The sequence below is a fragment of the Anopheles coluzzii genome, chromosome 3 (genome assembly GCF_943734685.1).
Source record: "Anopheles coluzzii chromosome 3, AcolN3, whole genome shotgun sequence".
Lineage (NCBI taxonomy): Eukaryota > Metazoa > Arthropoda > Insecta > Diptera > Culicidae > Anopheles > Anopheles coluzzii.
The window spans coordinates 56511369-56532606 of record NC_064671.1 but is presented as its reverse complement, the minus strand read 5'-3'; the positions used below and the strand labels follow the sequence as shown (position 1 = coordinate 56532606).

At 40.4% G+C, this 21238-nt stretch overlaps 2 protein-coding genes and 1 long non-coding RNA gene across 3 annotated transcripts; 1 reads left to right on the top strand and 2 right to left on the bottom strand.

Moving 5' to 3' along the window:
* Positions 1–7239: 7239 nt before the first annotated feature.
* Positions 7240–8462, top strand: LOC120959431 (exosome complex component RRP42). Its single transcript, XM_040382812.2, has 2 exons — positions 7240–7501; positions 7571–8462. Exons 1-2 carry the CDS (start codon positions 7445–7447, stop codon positions 8423–8425), a joined length of 912 nt encoding a protein of 303 aa, XP_040238746.2. The 5' UTR covers positions 7240–7444; the 3' UTR covers positions 8426–8462.
* Positions 8463–8491: 29 nt separating this feature from the next.
* Positions 8492–10409, bottom strand: LOC120959430 (ankyrin repeat, SAM and basic leucine zipper domain-containing protein 1). The gene is made up of 4 exons (XM_040382811.2): positions 10098–10409; positions 9569–10036; positions 9003–9490; positions 8492–8928 (listed from the first exon to the last, which is right to left on the bottom strand). The coding sequence occupies exons 1-4, from the start codon at positions 10182–10184 to the stop codon at positions 8589–8591; spliced, it is 1383 nt and encodes a 460-aa protein (XP_040238745.2). The 5' UTR covers positions 10185–10409; the 3' UTR covers positions 8492–8588.
* A 4206-nt stretch (positions 10410–14615) lies between these two features.
* LOC125907262 (uncharacterized) lies at positions 14616–18740 on the bottom strand. The gene is made up of 3 exons (XR_007452535.1): positions 15738–18740; positions 15582–15672; positions 14616–15492 (listed from the first exon to the last, which is right to left on the bottom strand). It is a non-coding gene; the product is annotated as an uncharacterized LOC125907262 (long non-coding RNA).
* Between the last annotated feature and the right edge of the window lie 2498 nt (positions 18741–21238).

Sequence of the window (21238 nt, the reverse complement as noted above, 5' to 3'; positions counted from 1 at the left end):
GCGGTATCGCGACGATCTCGGTTCATTTTCATTTTGCTCTGAACAACTTCACCTTGTCATATTAAAACACCTTCACCGTATTAAGGCCCGTGTCTGTGCTTCATCGGATGCGATTTTATCGGAAGGCCTGTCAAAATTTTATATGGGATTTGACAGATTACGTCGGACGTGCGATTTCTTCGTACGACGGAATCAATTTTTTTTGATTTCGTCGGACGCCGCATCCGATTTTATCTGTCAAACTAAATGTGTGGTGTTTTGTAGGAACAATCTCAAATTAATTTTTTACAATCGTTATATTATTAAAATCATCCAAATAATCGCAATATTATACGAAAAAGCGTTTGACAGCACGTGCGATAAAATCGCATGCGATGAAGCACAGACACGGGCCTAATACACGATGCGCAATCTCAGATTGCACATATCCCGCCATGCAACTGACAGCAATTTGCGAGGGCGCGCGAGGGCTCGCACGCCATACAACTTCACCACCCCAGAGCCCTCGCATTAAAGAGTTTGCGAGCCTTGGTAGTTTTTTAGCCGCTAGTTTTATCAGTTATAATTATAGCAACCCGAGAGAAGGTATAACAGTGCAAATTGTAACATACCTAACTCCTGAATTTTGTCATATTTTTTTTTAAATCCACAACCCAATTGCCACAAATCCACTAAACGACCACTAAACGGCTTCTAAACGACTCAAGTTCTTAAGAAAGACTTCGTTTAGCAGACGGCAAACGACTCATGCATTCTAAAAATAGCGAAAAAGCTGATGGCGCTCTCTGTTGGTGGGATACCCAACCAGTTGAGCTTCATCGCTTGGAGGAGAGCTTTCTCATTTCCTCTGCACTGTTGTATGGTTTCGCATTGAAGTTATGCATCGCTAGAACTAGAACGGCGATACAATTGTTTAAATACTAAACTCCAAAGGAAACCACCAGCACTGAAGCAAGTGAGATTTGAGTAATGGTCGTTGGTGTTGATACCCACGTATCTGACCAAACGACCATTCATATAGATTTTTGCTCAGAAAGTTAGAAGGCTATATAGGTCATGATAAGATGAAACTTGTCGAAACACATTGTAAGAAAAGGATGGCAATATAATGATGAGTTTGTAATACGCCATCTATTGATCAAACCAATGAAGCTGTGGAGCTTTCATTTTTTTTCTATGGATATTCAATTTTCCAGTCGTTTAAGCTTAATCTGTGGCGCTTGGGAATTTACCCTTATCTTACCGCTAAATTACCAGTAATTTAAGAGTAATTTAGTGGTAAATTAGCAGTAGTTAATTTACCCATTCGAGCAGTTTTGACAAATTCTATTCTTTCCTCTATTTTGTTTTTATTTTTTTCGGCCTATGTCGCGCGGTATGTCGTAATGTTGCGCGAGACAAGTAGCTCTGTTTGCAAAATTAATCTACTTTTTGCGCGCGAGACGTTGTCGTTCTACTCACTCAAACAGATCGGACCTAACCAAAGAGCCACAAATTCACTAAACGACCACTAAACGGCATCTAAACGACTCAAGCACTCTACCTAAACGGAATATAGAAAGAATTCGTTTAGCAGACGGCAAACGACTCATGCATTCTAAAAATAGCAAAAAAAAGCTGGTGGCGCCATCTGTTTGTGGGATACCCCAACCCCCACTCCAAGAATATCCATAGACATACGAGCCTGATCCGTTCAAAACGCAGAAAATAATTTTACAGACATTTTAACTTAGTTTTAACAAAAAAAAAGCATGTAGGTTGACTTGGTCAAATGACTGGGTTTTTATCGCGCGAGACGTTGTCGCTCTATGTCTATTTGAACGGTCATGTTCGATTAGTGCCAGAGCGCCGCCTGACCCGGCGCTCTAGCAGCAATCGAACACGACATCGAACATGAAAAATGTATGGGATTTGACATGTTCGATTTGTTGGTTATCAAATCGAACATGTCAAATCCCATATATTTTTCATGTTCGATGTCGTGTTCGATTGCTGCTAGAGCGCCGGGTGACCCGGCGCTCTAGCACCAATCGAACACGACATCGAACATGAAAAATGTATGGGATTTGACATGTCTGTCTTGTTTGTTTGTTTGTGTCTGACAGTGCACCTCCATATGATTACAGGCGTTCCCCGAGTTACGACCTCCTCGAGTTACGACGATTCGCAGATACGACGATTTTGATTTTGACAGTTAAAAGTTGTCATTGACAAGAATTGATGTATTTTTTAGAATATCTGCGCTGATAACCGTTATACACACATTTCCAAAGATTCCACAACTGCCCTATCTTGAATATCTATATTGTGTACGGTTTTAAAAATATAATCATTACATTATCGAACATTATTTTAAATATAACACACGATATTATAAATTCCAACTCTTCAATTTCGGTTATAAACTTTATATTCATAGATATTCGACATACGACTTTTTCGACTTACGCCTTGTTTTGGGACATTTTTTCGGTCCCAAATACAGTCGTATCTCGGGGGACACCTGTATATGGGTTTGTTCGTGTCGGATGTCGTGTTCGATTGCTGCTAGAGCGCCGCCTTAACCGTGCGCATAAATGTGACAGCTGTTCAAACGTACAGTGAACATTTGCTGCGATAGTCAAGTGAGCAACCAGTTTTTTGTGCAGCTCTGTAGTGTCTAGTGGTGTTTTCGAAATTTATTTTTGTTCATGAACAGTTGTTCATGAACAACAACCTATAGTTATTGATTAAAATAATATTGTACTAACGATTTATCGATTGATTCAAGGAGAATTAATACTAAAACTAGTGGATTATTTAATTTTTATATGAATTTGACATTTCTTAGACCATTATCCGCGCAAATCGATTAACCGGCAAACGCCCGGTCCCGAGCTGCCCGGATAATCGACGTTCCACTGTATATGCTACAAGACTGTTGTGTGTGTCGGGTCGCAGCCTATGATCGAGTGCGAACCCTCGGTAGCCCGATCGCTCCCGAAGCCCTTAACGGCCATTCGGACGTCGGATGCTGTCAGTTCCACGACAGCATCGAGTTGCGGTTACACTGCACTGTTTCTGTACACAACACAGATGAGTATAAATTTATAGATCGTCAACATATATGTTTATACAACAAGCAAAACAATTGAAAAATGTATATAACTTTTGAAAGAAACGCAAGTAAAACTTAGTGTTTAGGATTGAAATGCGCCAAACTATAGGCAATTTGATTTACACCATAGTCAAGCCATAAATCAATAGCAGCGCCATCTCGAGGCAATGACACAACTACTCCCCTTTTTTCACAATAGCGCCATCTACGTAGTTAGTTATGCAAGTTATGGGGTTAAAGGATGGTGTCTTGACTAATAATTAGGAAACATTTGTATGTCCACGGAAAGAGGGGAAATTAAGCCAGCGTACAAACCCCAAAATGTATACATCGCTAACGGAACACAGCAATTTGTAATGAGTACCCCAAGAAATACATTCAGAATTCAGTTAACAGCACAGATTTTGGAGCTAGAATTTATTTCTACATCTTCATATCACCTTGCTAGCAAATCTTGCATAGAGTCCTTGGCGGGTAGCTCTTGCTTGACACTTGTTAGCGCTCTCCGGTGAATATGGTAACTATGCTGATTTTTGCTCCCTTGGAAAACTCGAGTCGCGAGTTTTAACTATCTAGTGTGGGGCGCAATCCTACACACTTAGAAAAAGACTATTCATCCACTTAAAACATGCGGCAAGGCCGGTTGGAGTGTTGGAGTTAGGCTCGTGTCTGTGCTCCATCGGATGCGATTTTATCGGAAGGCCTGTCAAAATTTTATATGAGATTTGACAGATAACGTCGGACGAGCGATTTCGTCGTACGATGGAATCAAAAATTTTTGATTTCATCGGACGCCGCATCCGATTTTATCTGTCAAACTAAATGTGTGTTGTTTTGTAGGAACAATCTCAAATTTAATTTTCATAATCGTTTTATTATTAAAATCATCCCAATAATCGCAATATTATACGAAAAAGCGTTTGACAGCACGCACGATAAAATCGCATGCGATGGAGCACAGACACGTGCCTTACTGCACATTTTTGATAAAAAAAAATATTGATAGGATTTTTAAAATTCTAATTTTACAACGATATGTTATAAAAAATTATTATGAACCTATAAGACAGTTTTCATTCAAATCTTACAACTAATTCAAAAGATATACTCTTTTAATCACAAAAAACATCATTCTTCCATACAAATTGTATGGCCTACACGGGTAGGCGGTTGTACGATTACGTAAAGTTTTTTGGTCGCACACAAGACGGTTAAATGGTTGCGTTCTCAACAGTGCTCCTGCCGAAATCTGCCAATATAATCTGGCCACACTGGACCGCAGGGCAAAAGCTCGCTCGAAAGGTCAATAACCGCAAGGTGTGTTTATTAAGGAGGTGAATTGTTAGCGCGTTTTCCGGGCGCCATCATTGAGTATTGTTATGTCAAATCGCATACAATTTTCTATACCCCCCTCCAGCCCTCCCCGATTTTAATACCGGAGCCCCCAGTATTGTTATGTCAAGTCGTGAAATGTCAATTTGCTCTGAAGCACTTCACCTCCTAATATCCATACACCTTGAATAACCGTCGCAAAACGTCAAAAACGACCGTCGATAGCGCCTCGAAATCGTTGCGAGTTTCGCTCGCTGGCGACGTCGGTTTGCAGTACATGCGACGCCGGTTTTAACGTTTTGTGACGGTTTTGCGACGGTGGCCGCCAAAAAGCTCGCCTGACCTGCGGACCAGTGTGGCCAGATCATATTGGCAGATTTCGGCAGGAGCACTGTTCAGAACGCAACAATTTAAATTTACAGGCGTTGCCGTCAAATTTTGGCTCGAAGTCACCAATTTTTGACAGTGTGCATCAATTTTTGTCTCGAAAGCATCAATTTTTGACAGTGTGCATCAATTTTTGTCTCGAATGCGTCAATTTTTGTCAGTGCGCATCAATTTTTGTCTCGAAGGCACCAATTTTTGTCTCATGGTCAACATTTTTTGTCACTTGTTCATGAAATTTTGCCTCTTTATATATCAACATGAGTTTACCTGATTTGACGCGTAGTTAGGGTTATTTTATTGAAGTAAAATTTAATTTCAATAAAAATCTGTGGTTTATGAATATTTTATTGGGATTTTAAAGAAAATGCTTCAAAATTTTTGACTAAATTTCAGGTACGTAGATCAACACAGCTGATTGCTTTTGAACAACGAATATACTTTGTACTCCTCAATCGAAAATGGCAGTACAAAGGTTTATCTGCCATTTAGGTACGGATTGCGAGAACTATTTTAGGAATTTATCTAACTATTTGCCACGATTGCCGGTGTCGTAATACAATCGTCAACTCGTACGACTTAATAACATGTTCGTAATGGGTTCAAGCCCCAAATGGACCGTGCCGCCATACGTAGGACTGACTATCCTGCTATGGGGGGATCAATAAGTCACTGAAAGCCAAGCCCACAAGTTGTGGTACAGGCAGGCTGTGATCGAAAATGGTCGTTGAGCCAAAAGAAGAAGAAGATTTGCCACGATGCCAAAATGAAGAAATAATCGTGGATTAATCTTCTCTAAATTGTTTTGATATTATTATAAATAAGACGTAAAACTATGTGAAATATAGAATTCCTGAATTTATTCCTTTGCATTGTATAACCTCTTTAATTTTGTTTTGCATTCTGGAATTATTAAAATATTAAAATAACGAAAAAATACCAAGAGACAAAAATTTGTGACCATTGGACAAAAAATGGTGCCTTCGAGACAAAAATTGATGCGCACTGACAAAAATTGACGCCTTCGAGACAAAAATTGATGCACACTGTCAAAAATTGACGCCTACGAGACAAAAATACATGACTTACGGCCAAAATTTGACGGCAACGGCTGTAATCAATTATTTTAATGATTATCCTGCTAGCAAAGAGAATGAAAAAGTGTGCGACTTTCAGACGAGGGGCATGTAGAAGCAGGGGGAGACGGTTGGAAATACACGGAATTACGCAGAGCCGCGAGCGTGTTTTGGTTTCCACACAGTTTTTGCACTCACACAATTACACATGTGTGAATGTGTGCGTTACTTTCAGCCTGCGCGCTCAGTTTGGTTTTCTCGCAGCGGCATGGTGGTATCGGTGTCTCGCTCGCACTAGTGCAGCTTGTTCGGGAAGAAACGGAAAGGAAGGGGTATGAGGAAAATACAATGAAACAGCGCGAGCGAGCGTTCTTTTCAGTGAGAGCGCCTCGTGTATTTTAAAGGCATGCAAGAGAGCGCCGGTCTGGTGGTACAGTCGTCAACTCGAACGACTTAATAACATACCCGTCGTGGGTTCAAGCCCCGAATAGACCGACCCCCCATAGGTAGGACTGACTATCCTGCTATGGTACCAATAAGTCACTGAAAGCCAAGCCCACTTCACTAGTGGGTACAGGCAGGCCTTGACCGGCAGCGACTGTTGTACCAAATGAAGAAGAAGAATGAGCAAGAGAGCGCATTCTCCCTGTGGTAGCGCTCCATCCGCCATTCATTAATTATCAGCCCAAAACAACGGACTTCGGATCGATCTTGGACCGGACCCCCACCGTGTGTTTCTACCTTCCCCTCGCCTGAAAATTTTATTCTCTTTGTCTGTCGGGTAAGCTTTAACCGCCGACAGCGAGATTCAAATTCAAATTTAAATGACTTTCTTTGACGAGAAATTTTCGGAATCCACGCAACTGACATTTTCTACTTATGAACATTAAATTTTAACGGATAAAAAGTGCCAGGCAAACAAACGTGCATCAGCGCGTTAAGTAACAAATGTGGTTAACAATCCTTGAAATAGCATCCCAAGCGCCACAGATTAAGCTTAAACGACTGAAAAATCAAATATCTGTGATTTTCGGTAGGATAAATGGAAAATCGGTAGTTTTAGGGCGGTCATCTGTGAATCGGTACACTGCTTCTAGACGACCCAAAAAATCTTCCGCGACAATTTTTGGCGACACTTTCTATCTGTCAAACCGTCCTTGTTTTAGCACGAATGCATGGCTTACTTTGATCGTAATGTCGCGAAACGCGAGCGTTGCCTTTCTGTGAAAATTTCACAAACCCGCGACAATCACGGTTACCTCTGATTTTGTTCTAAAACTGAGATGTTGTTTTAGAACAAAGAGCTCGCAGAAAATTTGTCGCGATACAAAAGTTGGTCGTTTAGAAGCAGTGGTAGGCATATAAAAAATCGGTAGGAATACAGATAAATCGGTATTTCTGGTCACTCTGGTCTCGTACCATACCGCATGTCACATCGAATGTTTTTCTTTATTTGACAACCACATGCCGCTGGAATTCGTAAACAATCGATTGTTGTTTGTGCTGAGTTTGTTGAAAGATAATTTGATTTGAAATCAGTTATAAAACATCCATTATGGCAAATGTCCTTTTAAGTGAAGCGGAAAAAACATATATTCTGCATGGTATACAGGTAAACTATTTCTCAATAATGTATATCCGAAGTAATGTGGATTAATCACCAAGTTCGTGTCGTTCATAGAAAAACATGAGGAACGATGGGCGAACGAATCGCGACTATCGGCCGATGGAACTCGAATCAGAGATAGTCGTCCATGCAGCCGGATCCGCGAGACTGCGTCTGGCTAACACGGACATACTGGTAGGAGTAAAGGCAGAAATTGATACGCCTATTCCTGATCGACCCAACGAGGGAAAGGTGGACTTTTTCATCGATTGCTCGGCAAACGCTACTCCTGAATTCGAAGGCCGAGGTGGTGAACAACTAGCGACGGAAATTTCGAATACCCTGTCCAAAGCATACGAATCTCAAAAGGGGTTCGATTTGGCTGGCCTGTGCATTATGGCGGGCCACCAATGCTGGAAACTGTACGTCGATGTGTTGATTCTAGAGTGTGGTGGAAATTTATTCGACGCCGTCTCGCTAGCCGTGAAGGGCGCATTGTTCAATACTAGGATACCGCGTGTTTCAACAGCAATGCATGATGGCGGCTCGATGGACTTGATTCTGACCGACGATCCGTACGACTGTGAGCGATTAGACGTTACGACTGCGCCCATCCTAGTAACGGTGTGCAAGATCGGAGACCAGTGCGTCGTGGATCCGTCGGCCGAAGAGGAAGAATGTAGCGTAGCAAGCGTAGCGGTGGGGGTTTCCTGCCGCCCTGATGGGAATACAACCACCAAACAGTCCATAACTACGGTGCGTACCTCCGGGGAAGGATCAATACGCTTGGAAACGCTGAAAAAGTGCTTCGACACGGCAACCACCGTAGGCGCCTCCCTCAACAAAGCATTGATGAAAGCACTGCATGAGGATGAAACTAGAAATTCGAAGGGATTGGGCAAGCGTGAAATTTACGGGTTTTTGAAATAAATCTTTGCAACGAAGAAAACAAGAAATAATTAATTAATCATACGAATAATGCACATTAACATATAATCATGTTTTTATAGATGGTTTAATTCATTTCACAAAGTGCCAAAAAGATCTTTGATATTATCGCTAGTTCTAAACATACTTTCCATGCTGTGCTTCTTCACCACCTCAATTTCAGGTAGACCAACATTCCACCAACAACTAGACAGCTACACATTTTTAACAATTTACCATTACGTTGCCGACCCTTACTGGAAGGCATAATGTAAAGCACAGGTTTTGGGGCGGTTATTTCATGGATGGTGTTAATATAAGCTGCAAAATCCTTAACCGTTGCATGTAGCTCAACAAGCTGTTGCTTGAGATTGGAACTTTGCTCGGCGCTGCTGAATGCTTGTGAGTCGTACGCTTCTGTGAGCCTCTTTGTAAACAACAAGGATGCTTGCATGACAGTAAGATGTTTAAGAATGTTGGCCAGTACTTCCATGATATCGTAGAAGCTGAAAACAGAAGGCATAAGTACACTCATTACTAGCAAGCTTGTCAACGAATGGTAGCGAAACACAATACTCACTCCAGAATACGCTGTTTTTCCATCGTCCATAAACTATTCCGAGACCATTTATGCAGATGAAAGTCGTAAAGCCCAAGCAGTACGCGCTTTCGCTCAATCGGATATTTCATGCCAAGCTCGAGCAGCCGTTCATCGGTTACGGTAAGAAACTCGAACAAATTCATGTTCGCATCAGCGAAAAGCCGAAGCGAACCTTCACTATTCATACCGAACAGCATCAGTCCCAGGTCGGGGAAATAACCGGGTGGATCGTCAGCCCGTTCGCCACGCATGAAGTTATGATAGTCGCTGTAGCACAGGTACTTTGCCGGCATCACGTACGGTTTCTCCTCGGACGGAAACAGCTCGGCAATGTCCAAATAGTTCTGGTTGATTGCACACTGTCTCGGAGTAAAGCCCTGCCTGTTGACGGTGTGTGTTTGAGCGCCGGCACGGAGCAGAATTTTCACTATCTCCAAGTGATTATTGTTCACCGCATAAAATAACGCCTGCATGAACGATCAGATGTCAAAAAGATGGTGTTTAGTTACTTTTTAACGTTGGACAAGCGTATGTGCCACACGTACCGTGTTACCTTCATTATCGGTCGAAAGCAATGATGACTCGCCAACGATTTCTTTCACCACGTCCAGGTGGCCTGCCTTGCAGGCAAGCATGAGTGGCGAACAACCGTATTGATCCAACATTCCGATAATGGCACCGTAATCCAGCAGCAACCGCACAACTTGATACACACGCTCGGACGATTGCGACGAGCTGCATGCGATCATGAGTGCCGTCTGCAGGTTGTACTGGCGATTCACATCCATCTTTTCATCTCGCAGGAAATACTCCACTATAGGTAGCTGCGCTTCGAAACACGCATAAAACATAGCTGGCCATCCTTGCCGTAGCATTCCACCGCCACGCAAATATGCATCCTGCCTGATAATACGTTTCGTTTCATCTAGTTGCCCATCGAGGATGGCGTAATACAGGAGGGTATCATAGTCTTCCTCTGGTGGTTTGACCTCCTGCATAAACGCTGTATTTTGCTATAAAAAAAAAACCATTAAAATGTATACGACAGAAAGATTATGATTTGTGTGTGCTTACTTTTTGCTTCGGATATGAGCTACTCATGTATCCAAAATCATCGAAATCATCCTCATCGGAATCATCATAACCGGCCGGACGATACATGATGAAGCTTTCAGCGAATTATTGAATCAAGCGAGGTGAATTTATATTTCGGAGTTTAAACAGAAAACGAAGTGTATCACATGCATGCGAGCAGCAAATTATGCGTTACTTTCTTATATCTTCTGCACCGCGCAGCACCGTTTAATCATTTAAAGAAGCGTGTTCTGAAGTTTGTTTACAAACTTTGAACATGTAGGTGCAAGGCCACGGGAGTGACAAAACGTTGACATTTTTTTCGAAATGTGAGCTTTTGTCACTTTTTTTGTCAATCCAGGTGGCTAGTGATGGGTAATTCGAAGCGGAGTCATGGATCAACTCCGACTCCGGTGCGCAAACTATGACTCCGACTCCGGATCATAAACGGATTTGACTCCGGATTAGTCCGGATCAGTCCAGATCAGTCGGGATCAGTCCGGATCAGTCCAGATCAGTCCGGATCAGTCCGGATCAGTCCGGATCAATCCGGATCAGTCCGAATCAGTCCGGTTCAATTCGGATCAATTCGGATCAGTCCAGATCAGTCGGGATCAGTCCGGATCAGTCCAGATCAGTCCGGATCAGTCCGGATCAGTCCGGATCAGTCTGGATGAGTCCGAAGGAGTCCGAATGAGTCCGGATCAGTCCGGGTGAGTTCGGCTGAGTCGGAACGAGTCCGGTAGAGTCCGGGCGAGTAGTTTAGGTTGACGTTGCAATTGCTAATTCCCAACATGACTGTCCATTATCGTTTAGACAATTCTTGATGAGTTCACTGACTTTCAAGTAAGGCATAGAATATGTTCGAAAAGGTTTAACAATTTACACGAACTGATCCGGACTGATCCGAATTGATCCGAATTGATCCGGACTCGGAGTCGATTAGTCCGAAGATTTATTTGTTACGATTAGTGCAGAACACTCTGATAATTTTGGCCTTTAAGTGTATTCCCAAGTGCCACAAATCCACCAAACGACCACTAAACGGGTTCTAAACGACTGAAGCTTTGAGCCTAAACGGAATATAGAAAGACTTCGTTTAGCAGACGACAAACGACTCATGCATTCTAAAAATAGCAAAAAAGCTGATGGCGCTATCTGTTGGTGGGATACCCCAACCAGTTGAGCTTCATCGCTTGGAGGAGAGCTTTCTCATTTCCTCTGTACTGTTGTATGGTTTCGCATTGAAGTTATGCATCGCTAGAACTAGAACGGCGATACGATTTTTTAAATACTAAACTCCAATTGAAACCGAACTGGAACAGAACTAAAGCAAATGAGATTTGAGTAATGGTCGTTGGTGTTGATACCCACGTATCTGACCACACGACCATTCAACTAGATTTTTGCTCAGAAAAGGCTATATAGGTCATGATTAGCAGAAACTTATCGAAACACATTGCAAGAAAAGGACAGCAACCCAAATAGCCAGAATTGCTTAAGCAGCTCATTTTGGCACGCTAAAGATCGCTGCTCTAATTCGCCTTTTGCAGTAGATAAACAGCATCAAAGTTCTATGTGGGTCTTTCAAACAGCGCCTAAGCAGCTTCCTTATGCCACGATGCCAGGGATAATTTTTCTTTGTGTTTTATTTTCAAGCAAGCGTCATCGATGAAATAAACAACAAGATTTGTTTCGTTTAAACACATATGTATATTTTTAAATCTTTTGTATTGATGATTACACAAAATTTTACACAATTTAATGATAATTCACAATCACTTAACTCAATATTCATTCTTCAATTAACGAATCTAACTTGTGCAGCAGCAATGAGATTATTGCCGGCGTCCGTCTTTGACACTTTGACAAGAGCCACCTTGTACCGATGTCATGCATTAAAAAGCTATAAAGTTCCACCAAGTTCAGTACCCTTTCTTAACAAGCCTTCAAGTTCCATCATGAACCCTACGCATAGTGCTAATTAGCCGCAAAGTTCCAAAGAGTACCATGTGCCTGTTAAAAAGCTCCATAGTTCCGTAAAGTACCGTCTATCTCTTAATCAGCCACAAAGTACGACATAGGAACGATTTTTCGTTAAACAGCCCTAAATCAGCTATAAAGTACGAGCTGGCTGTTTGGGCAATATAATGATGAGTTGTAGTTCGCCATCTATTGTGCAAACCAATGAACCTAGTGTTGCGGTTTTATAATATAAAGGTAAGCGTTTCTATAGTCCTATGTGCAAAATATTGTTTAGTTTGTTATAAAAAACATGGATTAATTATTGATTAGTTTTCATCAACAGATTTCAATACAGCTCTTTCGTAGAAGAGCGCACTTCAAGGACGCCTAGGATACGGCTAAACATGCGCAGCACCAGTCCGTGACGTCATTTCCAGACAGGCGCCGGCTGAACACGCGCAGCACCAGTCGAGGATATCCTAGCGCAGAGGGTAGAAGGAAGAACGAGAGGAAGGGTAACAGAATGCAACCGCAGCATTTGAAAGGGGTGAAGCATCTTGCCGTATACAGAGTGTGAGTGTGCCAAAACGCATGTGGAAAGAGTAACACCAATAAATAGCATGTGAAAGTGTGCATAAAGCAAAAAGAAAAAGCGTCACTACTACAACCAGCAATCCGAAAATATAAGGAGAGGGATTAATACAAATGTATGCGTAAGCAGGACCAGCAATCCAAGCATTTGAATGTGTGCGTCGGTTTGTACCGTGCTGAAAGTTTTTACTTTAGCTGCTGCTAGTGTAAAAACTTAAGGAAAGCTTAAAGTAATTTTTTTTTACACGGGGCGCCTTCGGAAATTGTTGGCTGGGTATCAGACGTTTCGGTGTCAGCGATCGTGCGCGAAAGCCGATCGTGCCTTCTTCGGGGTTCAGCAGCGAGGGAACACAGACGTGCCACGGACAGTTCTTTTTAGCGTGTTAGCTTTAAGCAGTTTTGTAATATATGTTTGTAAAGTTTAAACGTTGTGTCCGGAGTTTTAATCGGCCTCCGTCCTATATCACCCCAACACCGAACGTAACACCTAGGCAGCTTTCTTTTTTTTTCTATGGATATTTGATTTTCTAGTCGTTAAAGCTTAATCGGAGTAAATAGCATTAGTAAATGCTATCGCTTGGGTAAATAGCATTAAAAATATAGACGAACTGGAAATAATCCTAAATGCCCAAAATATAACAGCAGCCTGTATAATGGAAACATGGTTAGGCAGTGAAACACAAAAAAAAAACAAAAATAACAAATTACAACCCTATAGCGAGCAATAGAGCGGGGGGGGGGGGGGGGGAATGGAGGAATCGCAATCTACATACGAAAAGATATAAAGTACAGAACTAAAAACAGATTCACATATGATGACTACATATAAATTACAGAAATCTTTCTAATAGAAAATAAGCTAACAATAATAGCCATGTATTCAGCTCCTACCACATCTATAACCAAACTCAAAACAGTGATTGAACAAATATTGAACGGTCCAAATACGCCTACAAAAACATTCATTGCGACAGATTTAAATTGTCATAACATGGCATGGGGAAACCCGTACTATGATTTTAAAAGAAAATTCCTCATAGAAGAAATAGAAGAAACAAAATTCATTCTACTGCATAGAAACGAAAACACTTTTATGCCAACAGACCTTTCAAAAAGATGTACTGCAATACAGGGTTTCGAATCATATAAGGGAATAGTTCAACCACTTAGGGGAATGTTGCAAATCGGTAGGGGAATGTTGCAAGCAAGCTGTGGATGTTTGCAATCACTTAGGGGAGTTTTGCAATCGATTAGGGGAATGTTGCAAGCGTACTGTGGAGCTGTCATCAGACTGTGGGTGCCGCTGTAAATACCTTAAAATATTTTCGTCAATCTTACTAACTTATCATGTTTAATTATGACTCCGCAGCAGGATTTATTTAGTTTATCATGCGTACAGCAGAATTCCACACGAAAACAACTCCAAACGATGTTTTTAAAAAACATCATCGGTATCAATTCGTAGCTTTTTACACCGGCACCCACAGTCTGATGACAGCTCCACAGTACGCTTGCAACATTCCCCTAATCGATTGCAAAACTCCCCTAAGTGATTGCAAACATCCACAGCTTGCATGCAATATTCCCCTACCGATTTGCAACATTCCCCTAAGTGATTGAACTATTCCCTTATATGATTCGAAACCCTGTATGTTACCCATAATATCAGATAACACGATTAACAAATGTGAAAGAAGTTTGAAAACACCACCTGGGAGCAACAAACCACAAAACGATCATAAAAAAATACAAGAAAAAAACCATAATAGAAAAATGAAAAGAATCAACAGATAAAAAATCATAAAAGAGATTGAATACCTCAAAATATCCCATGATTCAACATCAACAGAGGTATGCAAAATATAAAAACAATAATTTAAAAAAAATACAAAATATACAACTTGTACATCGCGTATCTGATGAAATATTGCAACTAAAAAGGCAGGGAAGCACAACAATGAAAAAAATAAAAATATACAAATTGGACAAAATAGAAAAAAAAACACAAAAACCACCAAACTTTGGCAATTTATAAGACAAATAGAAGGAAATGGAAATAACTAAAAATCTTAAAACATCATCGAAACAAACATAGAAGCTATTATGTTTACTTATATTTGCACTTTATTTAAACACTTTAAATAATACATAATGATATAACGTACAACACTTTACAACGTAGGCCGCGCGCCAGCCGCACCGAGCGCCCCAGCCGCGAGCTCTTGCTCAATCGGCCTTCGTGCACACTCTGCTCGGCGCTCGGCACACACTAAGCCTTGCGCGCTTAGTGTGTGCGACGGTGTGCATGTACACACTCCCAGCCAACAATTTCCGAAGGCGCCCCGTGTAAAAAATTTTTACTTTAAGCTTTCCTTAAGTTTTTACACTAGCAGCAGCTAAAGTAAAAACATTCAGCACGGCACAAACCGACGCACACATTCAAATGCTTGGATTGCTGGTCCTGCTTACGCATACATTTGTATTAATCCCTCCCCTTATATTTTCGGATTGCTGGTTGTAGTAGTGACGCTTTTTCTTTTTGCTTTATGTACACTTTCGTATGCTATTTATTGAAATTCCTCTTTCCACATGCGTTTTGGCACACTCACACTCTGTATACGGCAGGATGCTTCACCCCTTCCAAATGCTGCGGTTGCTTTCTATTACCCTTCCTCTCGTTCTTCCTTCTACCCTCTGCGCTAGGATATCCTCGACTGGTGCTGCGCGTGTTCAGCCGGCGCCTGTCTGGAAATGACGTCACGGACTGGTGCTGCGCATGTTTAGCCGTATCCTAGTCGTCCTTGAAGTGCGCTCTTCTACGAAAGAGCTGTAATGAAATCTGTTGATGAAAATTAACCAATAATTAATCCATGTTTTTTTATAACAAACTAAACAATATTTTGCACATAGGATTATAGAAACGCTTACCTTTATATTTTAAAACCGGACACCGTTTTCCTTCTGTCGATCGTTTTGCGGGATGTTGGCAACCGTCGATTAACATGCGCGGGCACTGTAACTTTTTAGACGACAAGCGTTAGTTGAATGTATCCATTGAAGCACACACGAGGATAAGAAACTTACCTTAGAAATTTACAAGGATAAATCATTCCATTATTAAAGAAGAAGGAACACGGCACAAAACGTAAACGAGCAAAGTACGGGGCACAAGAAATCACACATCACTCCAACACATCCTTCCACAGTGAAAGTTCTGGACAGACTGAGGATGCCTAAGAGAGCGGTACTTGTTCCGACGCAATGCGTTGCGATTTTGCCAAAATGTATGGGATTTGACAGACGCATGCGTTAACGACGCACGACGCAGCGTCAAAGTAGAAAAATTTCTATTTCGACGCACGTCGTGATGCGTCTGTCAATATGGTTCAATCATATCGGGTGAAAATCGACATTTTTTCACGTTAAATTGTTTCGAGCGCAATTGGACGTGTAATTGGACTACTAAATAATTTTATTAACAAAACAAAATAAATGTAGAGAAAGTAATTTCGTAATTGCTGCAAAACAGGTGTGTGCGGGTCAGTATGCAATGTGCAATAATAAAGCGAAAACATGCTTTGCACTGTTTTGAGCAGAACTGGAAATGATTTTACAGTTGTAATTTAACATTATAACCACATCAGAACCTATAAATAAGAGGTATTATTGCTGTTTGTTGATGTTTTTCTTTGTAAAATGTGTTGACATATCCATGCAGAACGCAGCGAACAGATAACAGCGTGCGTCACGCAATGCGTTGCGATACGCTGCGTCGAAACAAGTACCAAGCCCTAATACCCGGATGAGCGCGATAGCAGAAAAATCATGGGAGATCGAGAGAGATGTGTAGTCTCGGTTCAGCGGAATACGCATGCAGATGCATGCGTGTGTGTCACTCGAAGGATATCGGTTTCCCCTTCTCCCGTTTTTCGTTCATAGGCCACACGATCGGCGTTGTGCCGTCCAAAATCTAGAGAAAGAAGACATGCTCTCTCGCTTTGGCACACAGGAAAGTTTTCCAATAGCTTCGGTTTTGCTGGTTGGGCTGTCGTCCCCCTGGACGTTGACCGGTGGCAGCGCAAATGCCACGGCAAGTCCAGGGGACGGCACGCACGGCTGCCCACAACAGAAGCTGCTAAAGAATTTCTAAAAAACAATTTCAACAAAATCAAAAAGCGACAAAAACATGCATAAAAGCAGCCCAACACCAGAAGATATATTAAACGAAGAAAATGGGAAACATATACTAAATCATAAAAAAAAACACTGCACCTGGAAAAGATAACATATCTTACGAAATCCTAAAAACCCTAAATAGAGAAACGACAAAAATGTTTTGATACAAGAAGCCAACAAAATGTGAAAAAAGGAAAACAAAAAGAAACAGTACAAAAAACTCAAAATTATAGCAATTCCAAAACCAGGTAGCGACCCAAATGACATCCAAATCTATAGACCTATTGCACTACTGCCTACAAGAACAAAAATACTAAACATGGCCGTATTAAAAAAAAAAACTTTAAAAACTTTTCGCAATAAAAGAAATAATACGAGCATTATCTCTAGGATTCAGGCCAAACAACTCAATCAATCAGTGTATATACTATTTAATTAACGAGATATACAACAACAAGAGAAATAAAACTATAACTGGTGTTATATTTGTGGATCTAACTAACACATACAATAATGTACAAACAGAAACATTGATTAAAACACTAAGAGAAAAAAACATATCATTAGATATCATAAGATGGATTGCATCCTTTTTAAATAACCGCACTGTAGAAATAACATCCGAAAACAAGACAATAAAAAAACTTGTCTCTGATGGACTACCACAAGGAGACGTACTATCACCTACCCTATTCAATATTTACACCGAACAAATACATCAAAAGACCAATACAGGTGTCCCCCGAGGTACGACTGTATTTGGGACCGTAAGGCGTAAGTTGAAATAGGCGTATGTCGAATATCTTTGAATATAAAGTTTATAACCGAAAGTGAAGAGTCGGAATCCATGAAATCGTATATTTTATTAAAAATAATGTACGATAATGTATTAATATTCCTCCAAAAGCCGTTTACACGACATAGATATTCAAGATCGGAGAATTGTGGAATCTGAGTAAATATGTTTGTAACGGATATCTGCATAGAAATTCAAAAAAATATATCAATTTCGTCTCAATGACATTATTCAAATGTCAAAATCAAAATCGTCGTATCTGCGAATCGTCGTAACTCGAGGGAGGCGTAACTGGGGGAACGCCTGTAATGGAAAACCAAACATAATACAATATGCGGATGACTTTGTAATAATACAACAAGCAAAACTACACAAGAATTGCAGAACAAACTTCAAATAACATTAAACAAATTAATACATGAAGCAAACAAACTGAAACTCCCAATAAACACTGAAAAAGCCAAATTTATTGTTGTGGGCAGCCGTGCCGACCCCTGGACTTGCCGTGGCAGTTGCGCTGCCACCGGTCAACGTCCAGGAGGACGACAGTGTACACGCACACTGTCGCACACACTAAGCAGCGCAAGGCTTAGTGTGTGCCGAGCGCACAAGCAGAGTGTGTTTGCGAGCCGATCGAGTAGGAGCTCTCGGCAGGGGCGCTCGGTGCGGCTGGTGCGCGGCCACCGCACTTGTTATTTTAAAGTGTTAATTGTTTGTTAATTGTGTCGTATTATTTATTTTGTATGTAATAAAGTATTTAAAGTACAAAAGTACGAGAACACAACATTTATGATGTTCGGAAAAAGATCATAAACCATAAATATCAAGATAGAAAACACAAATACAGTAGAACGTCGATTATCCGGGGACGGATTAACCGGCGGGCGGCTTAACCGTGCGCTTAAATCTGACAGCTGTTCATACATACGGCGAAAGTTTGCAGCGATAATCAATTGGGTAACCAGTTTCTTGTACAGCTCTGCAGTGTCTAGGGGTATTTTCGAAATTCATTTTTGTTCAAGAACAGTTGTTAAACCTACAGTTATTGATTAAAATAATATTCTACTAACGATTAATCGATTGATTCTAGGTGAATTAATAATAAAACTACCCAAGTGACATTTGCTCAAAATTGTTTTCCCATATCTGCTCGATACGCTTAAAATTGTGAATTTGTGTGTGATCAAGTGTGTTGCAAGCGCCAAGACTTGTTGTGTTGGTAAATTAGACGTTTCTCTATCAATGGACAATGCCGTCAAGCTCATTTTTCTTCATAGCTATGGTTTTTTGATGAAAAACAAAAACTAATTTTGTGTGACGTTATTCTATAAAAAATGTGTATTTTTAAAATATAAAATGGGTACATGACCAACTATCACGATAAGAAACACCATTTCCGAGCGAATCTAGAAGAAAGTAACGAAAAAGCCGCATCACAGTTGATTTTAAAGGACTTTTTCTAAATTCCCTTAAACTAGTTCAGTTTAAGGTAAGTTTAAGGCTCCAGTTAAAGGGAATTTGCTCGAATTCCCGATTATTCGTGCTATAAAATGTCAGTTGGGTAGTGAATTTAACATGTTTTATATGCGTTTGACATTTCTTGGACCATTGTCCGTGCAAATCGATTAACCGGCAACCGTCCGGTCCCGAGCTGCCCGGATAATCGACGCTTTACTGTATACAAAGAGTAACCAGTTTTAAATACTTGGGAACAAAGATAGACCGAAACCTAAAATTTAATAAGCAAATTGAGTAATTAAAAAGCAAGGCCAAGAAAAGATTAAATATAATAAGATACATTTGCAATAAAAACAATAAATTGAGTCCAAAGAAAACAATTACAATACACAGATCCATAATGCGAGGAATACTGGAGCAAAATGCATAAATCATTGAAAATGCGTAAAAACATAAAAAAAAATCATTGCAAACAATATAAAATCAATCATAACGAAAAATAACAGGCTGCACTAAAACCATACCAATTAACTCCTTAATGGTAACAGCAGCTGAAGTACCACTTCACATAAAAAGCAAATACATAACAACAAAAGAAATCCACCAGAACCAAATAACATCCAACATAAACAACATCACAGAAAAAAATAAAACATAAGTAGACAAAATTGCTACCGAAAACAGGGAACTACTTAAAAAAAAATGGCAAAAATAAAGATATATATCATAGGAGCGAAAATTCCTATTCATCATAAACTTGATGAAGAAATTACAGAAGATACTCCTCATAGGGAAATAATCTTGATACAAAAATTTGAACAACAAATCAGAGAATTAGAAAAAATGAAACCGATCATATACACAGACGGCAGCAAAATAGACGATAAATGTGGAATTGGCATCTACATAAAACCACACAACTAACCAAATCAGTATATAGCATCCCACTTCAAACTAAAAAACACGGTACCAATAACTTCTGTCGAGATAACAGCAATTGAAAAAGCCCTACAAATTGCAAATGAAAATAACCTAAAAACCCCGACAATATATACAGATAGCCTGGCAGCATGCTATATCTTAAAAGAAGCACAGGAAAAATGGTACATTGACGAAATAATACATGACATCCTAAAAACAAGCGAAAAACTCAACGCTGAGATCAGACGGGTACGCTGAGATAAGAAAATACGTTCCCAAATCAGAAGACATATGACTCTAGGTAGTCGAGGTCTAAAAGAGAGAGAGAGAGTAAGCCTCTGAGTATGTGGTATCAAACAAACGTTTGATCGACATAGGAGGATACATTTCCGCTCGCAAAAAAGAAGTAGAAGAAGAAGTCTTTTAAACACATTTAAATACGTCTTTAACTCAATAATAAATAAGCTTTCCAGAATGAGACCCACGAGTGAGCGGAAAAAATATTTGAACGAAAAAAAAAATGCAATGCCGGGTCCAGAATATGTGCTACCCAAGTGCCACAAATCCAGTAAACGACCACTAAACGGCTTCTAAACGACTCAAGCTCTCTACCTAAACGGAATATAGAAAGACTTCGTTTAGCAGGCGGCAAACGACTCATGCATTCTAAAAATAGCAAAAAAGCTGGTGGCGCTATCTGTGGGTGGGATACCAACCAGTTGAGAGCTTCATCGCTTGAAGGAGAGCTTTCTCATTTCCTCTGTACTGTTGTATGGTTTCGCATTGAAGTTATGCATCGCTAGAACTAGAACGGCGATACGATTGTTTAAATACTAAACTCCAACGGAAACCACCAGCTCTGAGGCGAATGAAATTTGAGTAATGGTCGTTGGTGTTGATACCCACGAATCTGACCACACGACCATTCAAATAGATTTTTGCTCAGAAAGTTAGAAGGCTATATAGGTCATGATAAGATGAAACTTGTCGAAACACATTGCAAGAAAAGGATAGCAATATAATGATGAGTTGTAATACGCCATCTCTTGATCAAACCAATGAAGTTGTGGAGCTTTCATTTTTTTCTATGGATATTCAATTTTCCAGTCGTTTAAGCTCAATCTGTGGCGCTTGGGTATTTTCTCAAGAAGAACAGAAACTTGCAGATTGGTTAAGTAATAAACAAGATCGCGATTTTCCTGTTACGCGTAGAGCTTTGTTGTTGAAGATGAAA